The 14,125-nt window shown below is 55.6% G+C and overlaps 1 protein-coding gene across 3 annotated transcripts in view; it reads right to left on the reverse strand.

The window, feature by feature from the left end:
* GRID1 (glutamate ionotropic receptor delta type subunit 1) overlaps positions 1 to 14,125 on the reverse strand; it is a 639,650-nt gene that overhangs the window by 7,347 nt on the left and 618,178 nt on the right. For 2 of the 3 annotated variants that reach the window (XM_025435395.3, XM_035715124.2), the window contains 2 exons: positions 9,341 to 9,507; positions 3,055 to 3,295 (listed from right to left, as the gene is read on the reverse strand). In XM_025435395.3, the coding sequence (XP_025291180.1) occupies positions 3,055 to 3,295; positions 9,341 to 9,507 (408 nt within the window). Of the gene's footprint in view, positions 1 to 2,712; positions 2,804 to 3,054; positions 3,296 to 9,340; positions 9,508 to 14,125 lie in introns of all 3 variants that reach the window. The other variant, XM_035715125.2, reaches the window with a different exon arrangement.

The raw sequence follows: 14,125 nt of genomic DNA on the forward strand, positions 1-14,125 counted from the left end.
AAGTAGGTGTCTAAAGTCTGAAGACATCTCAGCACAAGCCGTTAAACACAGCTAGGACTGCACCCAAAGACAGCTTTCGGGCTCCTAAGAAATATGGCCAATGCCCCGAAATGAAGCGCTCTAAGATTAACCGGACACTCTCACCTAATTGCAAATGCTGCTCCATAAAACACGGGCAACCGGTAACACAAAGTGGTTCTGGATTAAATACCGTTATTATTTGTCAAAGGTTTGAAAGACGTGCCCCGACTATCCTGGTGTGCCAGCCCCCTCCTGGTGGCTCTTCCCTTTGGGAGGAGGTTCCTACCACTTGGCCTGGCACCCGAGTCTGTCAGAGCAAGCCCCTGCCCCTTGCTCCGCTCCTTCCCGCTGCCAATGCTGACACTGCGGAGCTCCTGGAGGCTGCGAGGACTACTGCCCTCTCTGGGCTCACCCTGCCCCGAAGGCCACTCGCAATCTCCCCTCCAGCTCTAGGATCTGTACCAGCCCCTCAGCATCAGGCTTCTAGCAACTCCAAGTCCCACGAGCTCTTCACTAGCCAGGACCTCTGCCCCTGTGTCCCCACCACTCCCAAGTGGGGCTGGGTGTCCCCTTGGTACATCCGAGGTAGCCTCTGATCACTTGAGAATGCTCGTGCTCAACGAAGAGGTCAACCTCTCCACCCCGTCCACCCCTGCGGGTGCACGTTCCCCAAGGACGCAGGCTTGTGCCCCTATCGGCGTATTTATGAAAGGAAGAAGAGGGAGGAAGAAATTTCACTGGGAAGTCGGGAACCTACAAAAACCAGGAAGAAGATGGGCTACTTCCCTCTCCCACCTTGCACTCCTTCTTAGCAACACCAGAAGGGGCTGGAGGAAAGGCAGCAACTATGCTTTTCCAACCCACCTCTTTATTGGTCCCCATTCCTACCTGGAAGCAGGTGGGTGGCAGAGGCAGAAATTCCCGCACTTTCTAGGCAGGACCAATGTATTTCATCCCTACCTCTCGTGCCTGAGATCCTGGGCTTATGCAAAAGCCAGGAGAGAAGGCAGGGTGCTTTACTGGCAAGGAGAGAGCTGTTCCCCACAGGGAGCTGTTCCTCCCTGGTCTCCTGGTCATCTCTCTGCGCTTCTCTCTTTTACCCCTGCCTTTCATGTCTCTCCAATAATTGATCCCGATGCTGGTCCTTCTCCTCCTCCCCCTTCTCTCTCTCTCTCTCTCTCTCTCTCACACACACACACACACACACACACACACTGTGATCATTCATTCTGGGCCACTCAGGCCAGGCTTGTCCCTAAACACTAAACAGGGGATGTGAAGGGATGTGGTGACTGGATGCAGATGAGGACGCCTGATCCAGGGGAAGAATGGCCTCTCTCTGCACCTGGCTCACGAGTGGCGTCCTGGAGGGCTGAGCCTGGGCACCCACTCTGCCCATGCCATCCCTGTCAGTGCTCCCATGACAGTGAGGTTTGCAGGGAACACTTTCTGCTCCCCTGACCCAAGGACATTTGCACAGAGGAAATCAAGCTATGGCTCATTGGGTTTGGAAAAAAAAAAACTCAAAGCAAACAACACAGAGTGGGCGCAATGGGATCTGGTCCTCTCTGGTCCCATGGGGGTGAAGCTCCAGGCCCAGCCTTCCACCCTCGGTGTACGCTGATGCTTCTGTACATATAGGCTTGGGTGGTGAGACGCAATTCGGTAATGGGACGCATCTGCGGCCTTTCCTTGAAACGACTCCTCAAATAATTCGCAGGTCCTCCCCGTGACTTTTTTCACAAAAAAAATCTCCAGGAGCCATAGACACGCAGGCAGATCATTACCCATCCCGCTGAGCGGCCTCCCCTTACGCCTCAGCCCGCCTCTGCTTGTAGGCCCAGGAGCAGGAGCGGAAGCAGGAGGCCATGGGAGAGCCAAGCCCTGTGCTTCCTTGCAAGGAGGCACACGGAAGGCAGAAGATGGATGTCCCCAAACACTTCCAACACACTGAGTCCAACGTCAAGGTCCTTCCGGCAAAAACTAAGTGTGATGACGGAGAGTTGCTGCTGCCTGAGAGGAATGGAGAGTGTGTTACCACCTCCACCCGTGGGGTCCCCGTTACAGGACCCACTTAGGCGCTGTGGCCCATCACGTGGTCCAATTCTGGGCTGTTGCATCTTGTTTGGAACTGACACCTGCCTGTCGCCACATAATCTGCTGATTATGATTCCGAGGAGGCTGAGGTGTATGCAGCACACCGTGGCAGCCCTGCCAGGGAGTGGCTGGGCTCACGCCCTGCTGCCTGCGTGTAGGCTTCTGCTGGCAGGATATCACCCCCCGATTCCCCAGATGGCACTCTTGCCACCCTCCATTTGGGGAGCGGACTCCAGGCTGCCTTGGTGAAGGCTTCATAAAAAAACAAAACAAAACAAAACAAAAATCCTCAAAGAGCTTGAAGATTAAAACCCCAATAGAAGGAAGTGTCGTGGGCAGAATCAGCTTGCAGTTGGCACACGCGAGGAGGGACGTGTGCCAGAACCTGGAGTGTGGACAGAGCCACGGCGATCCCTGTGCCGGGAGGGCCTGGATGGACGTGGGCCCGGCTGCACCCTGTGAAGATGAGGCAGGGAGGGGAGGCAGGGATGAGGGCAGGGGCCAGTCCCTACCTGCATGCTGGAAGAGCAGAGCCCTATGGCCCTTGATGTGAAAGCAAAGAGAACCAAGAAGGAATTCCGTTTCCTCTCTTACCCTACAGTTGTTCTCTCCAGGTCAGGGTGGAGGCACATGGGCGGGGCAGGGTAGGGAAGGGCTCTCTGGCGCTGCTCATGCTGTACCCGCTCTACAGATAAATACAGGACTTTAGTGGCCACGGCTGGTGCCTTGGCCCTTTGTTCAAACACAAAAACATCCCCTCCATTTGCTCTCTTGCTTTAAAAATCCACATAAAACGACACCAGCCCCCCACCCCAAATAAAACACCGCTGTCTCCACACGAGCGACTCCGGTAAATACTAACTGGAAGAAAACTGCCCAGTGTGGCTCTCCTGCCTCTAGGCTGCAGAAGGGAGAAGCTGCACTCAGGGCACGGACCTCTTTGGGGGTCTCCTGGTGGCACCGGTTGCTGTTCCACCACAACTCCAGGGCGGCCACCAGGCAGGCGAGGAGGAGGCCGATGGCCAGGATGCAGAAGACCCCAGCGAAGCTGTGCAGCTTGAGGGACTTGCCATCGGCCTGGGCACTGGCAGGGCTGGTGAGGTCGCAGCGGCCCATGTGCGGCCACCACTTCTGCTTGAGCACGTCGAGGTCCCCGGTGTCCTGCAACTCCAGGATCCTGCAAGACACGATTCACATGAGCCACACCACTGGCCCCCCGGATGTGGTCCTGGGGACCCCAGGCCCTCCCCCAGCAGGCTGGCCCTTCCTGAGACGCTGCTGAACCGCCCCGGTAGCGCTTCTGCTGCTCCAGCCTTTCCCTTCCCCACCCCGTTCTCCACTCTGCAGGCAGAGGGCTCTGGACCGAAACACATCAGCCTTTGTCTCTCTCCTCCTCAAAAGCCTCGATGCTCCCTCCCACCCCGTCTTGCTGCCCAGGGATAAAGTTCCATAGCAAAGGACACAAGGACCCTTCACGTGGGATCAGGGCCAAGGCTCTGGGGATAAAATCGGAAAATAAAGAACTGGATGAGGCAACCCTGAGACCACGGATTTACAAAGACGCTTTCTTTCAAATTCAGGAACAGCATCGGGAGTCTCTCCCTGCTAGGATTCACCAAATTATTCACTCATTCGTTCATTTGGTCTAAGGAGTGTCTGCCTCGTGAGTGTAGGATGTCCCACACGGCTGCGGGGGAGATCAGAGACACCGACATGGACCTCGAAACAATCACAGCAATTGGTATAGAGACAGAAGCTGTGATCAATACTAGGATATGGAAAGAGAAGAGCTAAGACATGGTGCACAGGGAGGGTAGTCCAGGCTGGGGTGTTGCAGGAGGTGATGGGGGGCACATGCCTCAAGGAAGGTTGGTCATCAAATAGCACGTACTTGTCCAGCACATTCTACATGCCAGGACAGATCCTAAGCACTGGACAAATAGTATTTTGTTCTTATGTCAACCCTTTGGGATGGTTCCTTCCATTTTCCCATTTTTCCAGAGAAGGAAATGGAGGCACAGGGAGATAGAGAGCATCTTGACTAAGTCACTTGATGGTTGGCAGGGATGGCATTCAACAAGGAGAGACTACCACCATGCTTGAGAGTCTGCTCTCGGCTATGTCCCCAGTATGTCTGAGATGTGACAACGTGGCCACTGAGGCTGGAGGATGGTGGCTGAGGAGGAGGATGGTGGAAGATGAAGTCGGTAAAGCAGGAAGAGCCAAGAACGTGGGCTCGGAGAAGGTCTGAGAGGGAGTCTGGATCCCAACCCGCTGGCCAAGGTGGGGCGGCCCGCGCTGCTCTCCTATTTCCCATGTAGGTGTCTGGTTGGTGGTTGTCCTTTGTTGTGGTATCTGATGGATTTCCCCCATAGCGCAGGGGTCTGAACACTGAGCTGGTAGTAGCTGATCGTCCCCAGGCCCCTCCAACCCGAGCTCTTCCCTCTTCCCACCTAGTTCACCCCCCCACAGCCGGGGGATAACACCTGTGGTGGCGGCTCTGAGCCCTCTGGGTGTGCAGTCAGGAGAAGCTCACTTGCAAGTGGCCACTTGAGGAGCTGGTTTCTGTCTGCACCTGCATTGCAGGCCAGCTCCGACTACAGGCTGAGGCTGGGCTCTGTGACTCCGCGTGAGCTGTGACTGGTGGAGAGGGAAGGTGACAGCCCAGAGGGAGTCCTCTGACCTGCCAGCACCATGGGTGCAGCACAGCATGGCTCTCACGGGCTGTGAACAGCCTGGCTCGGTGCAAAGAGCAGGCTACGGAGGCACCAGATCTTAGCCGAGTGTCACGGGACAAGTGACTAGCTGTCCCATCTTTGCAAGACAGACCCACAACCCCGCCAGGTGAGCAAATCCTTCAGGTCCAGGGCTGTGTGTTACTCTCCATGGTTTCTCCTGAGCAAGCGCAGTGGGGCCCAACTCGGGCCATCGGCGGATGTTTGTTGCACCCATATATTATGAAGGCATTAATTGAATCGTGAACACTAATCTAAACTGAAATGGTCGTGGTGAGATAATGAGATAATGTCTGTCAAGTGCCAAGGACACAAGTCGGCACAAAAGACCTAAAATGCCACTGTGCACGTAGGGGTTTGGTCGTTGAGATAAATCCATGATCAGCATGTGCAGGTGCGCACTCAGGGCTCATGCTCAGTAGGCTGCTGGGTGCCGCAGACCTCTCCCATGGCACAGCCATGATTAACTGGGCAGCTGCTGCATCCCACTACCTCCGTGTGGCTCTGGACACGTTAGGGAAGTGGTCCACCAGTTTGTTCATGCTGAAAGGCCATCGCCTAAGTCTCCGTTGGCAGGTCCCAGGAAGCTGGGCCTCCTGGCAGTTATAGGAACCCCAGGGCTGGGCACGCAAGATCTCAGAGCTGTGAGAAGCCTCATGGGCAGACGGCTGGCTCGCCAAGGAGAGACAGCACAGCTTCGTATTTATTATGCGGATCCTGCTCTGACAGACACCAGTCCAAACTCAGACCTGCAGACACGCGAGCCGTGGCAGGACACCTCTGCCCTTTGCAGCCCTTATTACAAAAACTGGAGATCAGGGGCAGCCCTGGTGGCTCAGCGGTTTAGTGCCACCTTCAGCCCAGGGTGTGATCCTGGAGACCCGGGATCAAGTCCCACGTCGGGCTCCCTGCATGGAGCCTGCTTCTCCCTCTGCCTGTGTCTCTGCCTCTTTCTCTCTCTGTCTGTCTGTCTCTCATGAATAAATAAATAAAATCTTAAAAAAAAAAAAACGGAGATCAAAATAACTCCTATCACAGAATTCTTGTGACAAAGTAGAAAGAGGGGACACAAAAAAATAAATAAGTAAAAAATAAAAATTAAAAAAATAAAAAATAAAAATAAATAAGAAAGAAAGAGAGAAGAAAGAAAGAAAGAAAGAAAGAAAGAAAGAAAGAAAGAAAGAACGAACGGACGGACACGTGCGCCCCACTCAGCTCAAGATCTGGCAAGTAGTAAGGGTTCCATAAAGGCTGGTTCCCGTTGCATGGTCCGATGGCCACGCTGACCAGCGGCCCTATCCAGTCCAGTATAGACACGGGCCGACTGATCATTTTCCATTGTTGTGATCCCCTAACAGCCTGTAAAGTAGGTCTTATTATGTCAGTTTTTACGTCTTGAAGACCTGAGGCTGAACATCTTAGATGACTTGCCCCCGGTAGCAATTAGAAGGTGGCAAGGCTGCTCTTCAGAGCTGGGTCACGCTGTCCCGAGAAGCCACGCTCTTCCAAGAACATCAGGCTGGTAAGTGCAGGCAGCCTGCTCTCGGAGAGTTCGGTTCTGGTCTAGGAGACCATGGGACTCTGGCCAGAGCACGGCTGTGGGGTCTGACTCCTGCTCCTCCGCTCATCGACCTGCAACATCGGGCAGGCAGCTTAGTTCTGCTGATGCTTCTCTTCCTTTTAATTGTATGCATTTTTATGCCTGATATTTATTCCGGGAAGAATGGAAGGCAATTTATTAGGAAAACATATAATAAAATAAAAACAAATCAAAAGGAAAATTTAAATATGTAAGCAGCAGAGGAAAGATAAAACAAGTCACGGGCACAAAACGAGGCCTAGAACGAGGCTAAACATAACGCACGCCGTGATAATCCGTACTCCTGCTTAGGAATAAGCCAGAGTGATAATAGCCACTTCCTGGAGCCAGTTGTTCTATTTTTCCAGACAGATATAATTGCAGGTGCTTTCTTTTGGTCAATAGTCATGGAGCTGGCTACACAGTAGGTGCCCCATAAATGGCTATTAAGTTGTTAAACATTTATCGAATGCCTGCTCGGCATGCCCTGGTCCACGAACAGGCCGCAGCACGCAGCCGCCACCGTGCACACTCCTAAGGTGTAGGCCGTGGCCCGCGCCCTCAGCCAAAGCAAGGGAGCATATCTGTATGGCTTAATTCTCAGAACTAAGGGAAAGGAAGTTCCAGAAACTCCAGGGAAGACCAGGCTCTGCTACTTACATAAGACCTTTTTTGCTACCAATGGGATGGAGCGTTGCTTCCTGGGTCTGCCCCCTTGCTGCTCTGAGGCACGCCCCGCGTAGGGGCAGCTCACCGTTGTGTATGCACCTTACAACGGAGCCCCTTAAAGGGGCTCAAGAGGGGCTGCAACACAGAGACGGGCAGTGATAATCGGGAGGCTGGCGCAGCCCACTAGGGACAGTTACTTACAGTCACGGAGCACCTGGCTTCCTCGTGAAAGCAGAGGGTAATGACCAGAATAACCAGGAAACTGGGCCAGGCGCTTTGTTTATGGTCACTCTTGGGGTTGGGGGAGCAGCCAACAGAGTCTCCATGGTGCGACATTTACAATAGCACCTCACGGTCAGCAAGTGCATGGATAATGAGCAGGCCTGTCCCAGGGCAAGCCTGGATTCTGGGACCCCACACACCGGCGCTGGTCCTGGTCCATTGCCCTCTAGGGCCACACAAAGGATGCGGAATTCCTTCTGCATCCCAGCAGGCAGCATTCCTTCTGCCCAGCAGGCCTCGAAGTATTGGAAGTGAGCAAAACCACCCTCTTCTCACCCGTTTCCTGCTCTGGGTTGAACATCCTTAGCTTCCCCTCGGAGCCGGTTTCGGCCCTTCTCTTGCCCTGACTCACTGAATAATCCAGCTGGGAAGCAAGCTCTCTCCTCTCTCCAGGGCACCAACGATTGCTTCTGCAGACCGTGGGAGCTCTCTCGACAGTTCAAGTATGTGGGGACCCTAAGCATCCCTCACTGGGGACCCTGGGCTCCCGCGGGTGCTATTTTGGGCCCATCAGCTGTCTTGATGCTGCTGCCACATTGGCCCCACCAGCTCCCTTACCATGTGCCCCAGAAAACTGCTCACAGGCTGCTGGCATGTGCAATGCCCTGAGCCTCCTGTCTCAGAAAACCTAGTGGGGTAAACCTCCGAACACCAAGGTAACACCCCTCCTGGAGAGAAGCCCTTCCTTCCTTACACCTTCTATCTGAGCAATTGCTCGGACTCTGCTCCTCCTTCCCCCTTGTCTCTCCAGGGAGCAGAGGGAGGCACAGAATGGATACTTGACTGAATTTCAGAAAAAAACCCAAAGCTTCATTTAATGTTATTAGTTCTACCCCCTTTTCCAGGTTTGCAGACAAACCACTGAACGGATGGGTCACAGGGTGTCCTCTTCAGCCTGTCCCTGATGGGGTTAAGGTTCCGCTGCTCATGATCACAGAACCCCAACCCACCTCTACAAGGAGGGAAAGGAGGCCGTGGGGATCGGGGGCCAGACGGCAACACGGGTGCAGGATTGGGGCTCAGGGACTTGTGTTCTCACCCTGACTCTGCCAGGAGCTGGCTGAGGACCCTCTCCAAGCTTCGGGGTGTTAAACAAAGGACCTCCAGCCACTCTTGCCCCTCCGCGTGAGTTCTGCCTCAGGGCTCAGAGACGATGAGGCTCAACAAGGGATGGATGCCTCCCAGCAGATCACGCGGGCAGCTAACCAGGCCAATCCACACTGGACACTGGTTTGTCTCTGGTGCAGGGTACCAGGTGCCTCTGCTTGGGCCATTGCCCACCCCACGCAGCCCTCCCCGCCACTGTCACCCCCACCCCACCCCACCCCCACGCGCTTGTGGGTTACCAGGAGGCGGATCTGGGGGGATGGGGAGGGGCAGGGGTGGGCCGCCGTCCACTGTGCCGTGGAACACAGGTCCCTGGAGGCCCCAGCATCTGCCCCCCGGCCCGTGTGCACATGACGACAGCATCAATGTGCTTCTCTGACCACACTTTGCGAGATTCCACATCAACACTTCCCACATTGACTTTTCTCACGGAAAGCCAACTTGAGGAGTTCCTATTACTTATTGGGGTACGTAATTGCTGGGTCCTTGTGAGATCCAATTAACTATGACTGGGCCTACCCGCTAAGTCCTGTTCGCCCTTGGGGCCTCAGGTGTCACTTCCTCCGGGAAGTCCTCCCTGGGCTCCCGGCGGGTCTGGTCTGCTCTCCTCTGCCCTCTTGCTGCCCGAGGAAGCCTCCCCGCCGCCCTGAGCGCCCCGCGTGGGCGCCCACGGCCACAGCACGGCCTGTGCCCCCGCAGGAGGGACCAGGTACTTGGCGTCTTTGGCTCGGGCCACCCGGGCCTAGCAGGTGGAGGGCAGGGGCGGGTGCTGGGGAAACCGGGGAGCCGGTGCGCGCGGCCCTCATCCCAGGGGAAGGCCACCCCCCGGGCCCGGGCGGACGGCGCCCACCTCTGGGAGAAGAGGTCCCTGTAGGGGCTGCCGTGCTGCAGGGCAATCCCGTAGCCCTTGCTGCTGACGCTGTTGCCGGTGACGGTCACGGAGCAGTCGTCGTCCGTGAGGGCCGCGTACTCCACCACTGCCACGTCCCACAGAAAGGCGTAGCTCCCCTTCTTTGCCTGAAAGACCAAAATCACAGCGAGTCAGGCAGGCCCTAGTCGGTCTGGGGCACGGGCAGCCCCCGTGGGATCTGCGGGACCCTCGCGCAGCCCCCGCCTGCCGGCCTGGCCACGAGCTCCCCTTGGGGGCTCACCCTCAGGTGGGCCCTGTCCTTGGGGAGTGCACGAGGGTGAGCCACGGACCTCGGACACACAGGGGCATCTGTTGGTCCCCACCTGGTATTCCTGCTTAGGACCCAACCCGGCCCCCGCTCAGGGTGAGCGTGGAAGCAGCCCTGGTTGCAGCGCCCGAGTGGCCATGACTTCACCGCCAAGTCCTGTCCCGCCCTGCAAGGTGAGGACCCTTTGAGCTCAGGGTCCTGGTGACTGCGGTGCCACCTTTCAGGGTCCCCACAGTGTCCCCATGTACACGGAGCTGCACCAACACGTACACATACACACATTGCCACGTGCATGCAAGTGCAGATGCCGGGGCACGCGCACCCACGTGTGCAGGAGCACACGCAGCAGGCTTCCCCGTCGCCCGACGGCTGCACACCCTTCCATGAGGCACCTGCCCGCGGCCACACGGAGGCCCACGCGCTCACGCGCAGCCTGCAGCGCCCATCTGGTCTCTCTGGGCCTTAACCGAGACTCTGCCCGCCGCCTGCGGACTCAGAGGGGAGGCAGCGGCTCTGCTCCATGGAAGGAGAAGCACCCGAGACGCTGTCACTGGACCCCCTGAAAACAGAGCCTACTGTTCCCGATGCGGCCAAGCGCGGGGTTCTGACTCCGCAGAGAGAGCACAGATGCCCCTTTGTCACTTCCTCCCTCCCCTGAGGGCTGGGGGCGGGCTGGGCCACTGCGACCCCGGGCTGTAGGCTTACTAGTCCCTCGCGGGCCTGCTGCATGGTCCCCTTGAGCTGGGGGCTCCCTTGAGCTGGGGATGCCCGTGAGCTGGGGGCGCCCACGAGCTGGGGGCTCCCTTGAGCTGGGGATGCCCGTGAGCTGGGGATGCCCTTGAGCTGGGGGCTCCCTTGAGCTGGGGCTCCCGTGAGCTGGGGGCACCCGTGAGCTGGAGGCGCCTGTGAGCTGGGGGCGTCTGTGAGCTGGGGGCACCCGCGAGCTGCGGGCACCCATGAGCTGGGGGCTCCCTTGAGGTGGGGGCACCCGTGAGTTGGGGGCTCCCTTGAGCTGGGGGCTCAGGGCCCCAAGACGTCCCACCCAGGGCCATGCCTACTAGAACTTGAAGTGCCCACAGGCCAGAATAGCTCATTTTCTCTCAGAAGGTTTGTGGGTAGAGTGTGGTGCCCCCCGCCCCCCCGGCAGGAAGCCGCTGCTCCCGGCCACTCATACAATTGTGCCCAAGGACCTTGTAAGAGATTGGAAAAATTCAAATAGATGTAAAAATAAAGAAAATCGGAGGATGAACCCCTTCGAAGCCTGCCATTCTGCTCCGACGGTTGCCATGACGCGGCCACCCTTGTTTCAGCAAGACTCTCCTGGCTCCCTCCCAGGCCCACCAGGTTTTTGCAGAGCAAATCCCAGACATGACCAAAGAGCTCAGGTTGCCCAATACCCATCATATGTACATATGTCCATACGTTGCACTTGGTTGATATGCCTCTTAAATCCAATCCTTTCCTTTCCTTTCTTTTCCTTTCCTTTTCTTCTTTCTTTCTTCTTTCTTTCTTTCTTTCTTTCTTTCTTTCTTTCTTTCTTTCTTTCTTTCTTTCTTCTTTCTTTCTTTCTCTTTCTTTCTTTCTTTCTTTCTTTCTTTCTTTCTTTCTTTCTTTCTTTCTTTCTTTCTTTTCTTTCTTTCTTTCTCTTTCTTTCTTTCTCTTTCTTTCTTTCTTTCTTTCTTTCTTTCTTTCTTTCTTTCTTTCTTTCTTTCTTCTTTCTTTCTTTCTTTCTTTCATTTCTCATCTTAGATTGCTCCTTCTTGTTCTCCTTCCTTGAAGTTTCTCTGATCAAGACACGGGGCCCTTTATAGGCAGTGCTCTGGTCTTGCCATTTAACCCGTTCCTCCTCCTTCTTCACAGGTGCCCGGCCGCCGTGGGCCCGGCCCCAGGGAGCCATCCAAGTATCACCGCAAAGCCTCGCTCCTGGGCCAAGCCAAGCCAAGCCCCTAAAGGACTCTGGCCCTGCTCGCGAAATCACCCTCCTCTCCTGCCCCCCACATGGGAAGACAACAGTCTTTGAAATTTTTTTCCTGCCGGCAAACAAGTTTTCTCAGGAAAAGACAGACATTTTCAACCTCTTACTATCCGAGTTTCTCAGCAAAACGTTGACTTAGGACCTAATATTTGGCTGCGTTCTGCCTTTGGAGCCATTCACATTCACGCTCGCGATTCAACGGGACAATCAGACGTTGTTATTTGTAGGATTTCAAAAGGGGAGGTCATGGTGGAGGAAGAAGGAAGACGGGGTTCGCTGCCGCCTTTCACGTGGGGCTCCAAGGAGGAAGAGGAAAGAAGCTGGCCCCGATCGAGCGGAAACCGATGCTGACGAAGGCCGCACGGCCATGGGCCACCTTCCTTCCGTCTGGCCCCGGCCCTGGTGGCCGCACTGCGGGCTCAGGGACAGGTGAGCGCAGGTGCATGAAGGAAGCATCTTTGGTGTCAGACCTGCGTGAGACGGCAGGAAGCCCACAGAAGCGATGCTAAGATGCTACGATGGCCCAGCGGCGAGCCCCTGGCGAGCAGGCAGCGGAGGGAAGAGGGGAAGGTGGTTCTCTTTCTCGGGATGCCTGGCACCCCACACAGGCGGTCTCCCCATTTGTAAACGGGGACTAAATTAACTCTTCTGTTTCCTATGTTTGCTTCAAGAAGCACGATCCCGAATTGACCTGAGGACGCCCAACAGGGGGATCCGGAGGGGATCTTGTAGGAGAGCCATGCCAGAGCCCCTTCGATCTTTATGACATACTCTCCATTCCCCACACCCCAGCCTCTCAGAGCTTCCTTCATCCTCCTCTCAGCACCACACGGAGTAAACGCAGCCCCAGACCCTTCCCTGGGCTTCCCAGTCCCATAGTTTCCAGGGAAACTTTCTGGGCCTCGCAGATGTCTCCCTATCTTCCTGTGCGGCACAGAAGCCTTCTTAGCTCTGGGTCTGCCCTCAGGAACATTTCAGACGCTCATTATAAGAAGCCCGAACACACCATCCGTCATGGTCATGTCCCCTTGCTATAGACCCTTTTGTCCCCGCGTGGAATGAGGTCTGCACAGCACCCCCCCCAACACACACCCAAATTCTAACACATGCTTCTCCTTCATAGGGCCAGAACCAGTTCTCCCCGGTCCCTATCCACCTCCTCGTCCTGCGCCACCTATCCACCACGCCTGGCGTGTGTGCACATGGATACGTCCATGTGCAAAAGCACATAATACAAGGTGAAAGTAGCAGAAAACAATAGGATGGATGAAGTATTATTACTGTTCTGTACACATGTCATCTGCCAAAACCTAACGGAGGGGTATTGGTGATTCGTGGGACAAGGTGCTTAAAGGCTGCTCTTTAATCTTGTTGCCCGGTCTGTGCTATCCCACACTATCCTGGCTCCCCCGTGTGCCACTGCCTGTCAATAGAACACGGGCTCCTACAGAGCTCTCCAATCTTCCAGACGTTACCCAAATACAACCCAACCCGTATTTCCCTGGGCTGCCTCTAAACGTTCTTCTTTGTTTCATTTTCCCCTTTTCCCTGGAAGGAAAAGGAAAAACACGAGGTTCAGACATAAAAATGAAAAGATGTGGAGATTCGGGGGCAGGAGGCCAAGAACAGCTTCCATAAGAGGGAAAGTCAAAGGGGTCTGGACATCCAACCCCAGGAAGTTAGGAAAGCAGCAGGTAGACAGGCCACCCCGACCTATGTCCCTGCAAGCATCTTAGTGAACAGGACCCACGGCCTTCCCTGAAGTCTGCTCTGCTGCGCTGCGCCCATGCTGGAACACTATGAATGGGAAGGGATGGAGACATGAGGTGCCTGGCCTCAGCGCTTGCAGCACCCTTCCCAAAATCTGGGGGAAAGCAACCCACCTCTATGGCTGGAGGAACGTTTGGGGCGCAATACACAAAGCCGAGGGTGCGCTGGGATATTGGACTGACTCACTCCATTGCTCCACACTGATCCTAAAACGAGACGGCACTGCCTTTCTTGGCACCGCTGATTCCACCCTTCCCAGAACTCACACGGAGCACCAGCTTTCAGAGACAACAGCCTCGGAAGCAAGAACTTCATTATGCTCTTCTACTCCATTCTAAGTGCTCTTGGAAAGGGGCAAACAGCTGCGTCGCTCCCCAAAACAAGAATGCTGGTACTGAAACGTCGAACGTGAATGTTACTGGAAGGGAAGTGCTGAAGGACGTCAGGTGTCTGCAGAGCCAGGGACAGAGCAGGCGTAGAGTCCCTGCTGGCTACCCGGACCTTCGGGAACCTGATTCCTTCTCCATCCCTGGGATCACTGTCAGGAGCAGAACATGAATCCCCTTCTGCAGACAAAACAACTGAGATTCAGAGAAAGAAAGTGACTTGCCCCAAACAAACCCAGATCGTGAATGGCGGAGCCAGGTCAAGGGGAGGGCCCTGTCGCTCTGGCTCTCCCCTCTGCCTGCTTGGGCTGGGGAAGGAAGCCGCT

The sequence above is a fragment of the Canis lupus genome, chromosome 4 (assembly GCF_003254725.2).
Source record: "Canis lupus dingo isolate Sandy chromosome 4, ASM325472v2, whole genome shotgun sequence".
Lineage (NCBI taxonomy): Eukaryota > Metazoa > Chordata > Mammalia > Carnivora > Canidae > Canis > Canis lupus.